Source organism: Oncorhynchus keta, unplaced genomic scaffold (genome assembly GCF_023373465.1).
Source record: "Oncorhynchus keta strain PuntledgeMale-10-30-2019 unplaced genomic scaffold, Oket_V2 Un_contig_27089_pilon_pilon, whole genome shotgun sequence".
Classification (NCBI taxonomy): Eukaryota; Metazoa; Chordata; class Actinopteri; order Salmoniformes; family Salmonidae; genus Oncorhynchus; species Oncorhynchus keta.
The window spans coordinates 845-2,481 of record NW_026285333.1 but is presented as its reverse complement, the minus strand read 5'-3'; the positions used below and the strand labels follow the sequence as shown (position 1 = coordinate 2,481).

The 1,637-nt window shown below is 40.3% G+C and overlaps 1 protein-coding gene across 1 annotated transcript; it reads right to left on the bottom strand.

The window, feature by feature from the left end:
- Positions 1-6: 6 nt before the first annotated feature.
- On the bottom strand, positions 7-1,237 carry LOC127922784 (amyloid-beta A4 precursor protein-binding family A member 2-like; the record flags this gene model as incomplete). The annotated part of the gene is made up of 2 exons (XM_052506634.1): positions 7-146; positions 1,076-1,237. Coding segments are annotated over 2 exons (302 nt in total), but the record flags the coding sequence as incomplete, so codon positions are not given.
- Between the last annotated feature and the right edge of the window lie 400 nt (positions 1,238-1,637).

The window sequence follows — 1,637 nt, the reverse complement described above, 5'->3', positions numbered from 1 at the left end:
CTTGACCTGGCTCACAGCCTCCTGCGCCTGGGACATGCGTGTTCCTTTAGATGGGTTCTTGTTAGACAGCAGCTGGGTGGAACCCAGGTAGTTAGCAGCAAAGATGATGCCATCAATCAGGTCCTCGGGCTCACACGGACCTGGGACTGGGAAATGAGAAATATGGATTTATTTATAGACAAGAAGCCGTGACTCAGATCCAGACAGATTCACATTCACATACACATTCAGATTCAAATTCAGATTCAGATTCATATTTAGATTCAGATTCAAAATCAATTTTTTATTTGCAGATGCAGATTCACATTCAGATTCAGATTCACATTCACATTCAGATTCACATTCAGATTCACATTCACATTCAGATTCACATTCACATTCAGATTCACATTCACATTCAAATTCAGATTCACATTCACATTCAGATTCACATTCACATTCAGATTCAGATTCACATTCACATTCACATTCACATTCACATTCAAATTCACATTCACATTCACATTCACATTCACATTCACATTCAGATTCAGATACAGCATTCACATTCAGATTCACATTCACATTCAGATACACATTCAGATTCAGATACATTCACATTCAGATTCACATTCACATTCACATTCACATTCAGATTCACATTCACATTCAGATTCACATTCAGATTCAGATTCACATTCAGATTCACATTCACATTCACATTCAGATTCACATTCACATTCACATTCACATTCACATTCAGATTCACATTCACATTCACATTCACATTCAGATTCAGATTCACATTCACATTCAGATTCACATTCACATTCAGATTCACATTCACATTCAGATTCACATTCACATTCAGATTCACATTCACATTCAGATTCACACATTCACATTCACATTCACATTCACATTCAGACCATTTTATTGTCCCATTGCTTCAGCAATTTGGTTGCAGCACTATAAAATCATCAGATATGCACACCACACCAGAGACCAGAAAGAGCCATAAATGGTTATATCATTATCAAACATCCATTACTCAGGTATGGAATCAATGAACTATACAGAGATCTTGTTTTTTTACCCTCCACAAAGCTGGGGAACGAGGCGTTGTTCTGTGTTGGTTCAGGCGGAGGTGTGTTGTTACTGTCCTCCTGTAGGGCCCGGGGCTCTGGACAGTGGGGGCTGCCACGCTGCTGCTCTGAGATGTTGTGGGGCATCTGGAATAGACAGATCTTACTAACAACTGGAACAGACAGAGAGGAGATCTGACTAACAACTGGAACAGACAGAGGGGATATCTGACTAACAACTGGAACAGACAGAGAGGAGATCTTACTAACAACTGGAACAGACAGAGAGGAGATCTTACTAACAACTGTAACAGACAGAGGGGAGATCTGACTAACAACTGGAACAGACAGAGAGGAGATCTTACTAACAACTGTAACAGACAGAGAGGAGATCTTACTAACAACTGTAACAGACAGAGGGGAGATCTGACTAACAACTGAAACAGACAGAGAGGAGATCTGACTAACAACTGGAACAGACAGAGGGGAGATCTGACTAACAACTGAAACAGACAGAGGGGAGAGCTTACTAACAACTGAAACAGACAGAGGAGATCTGACTAACAACTGGAA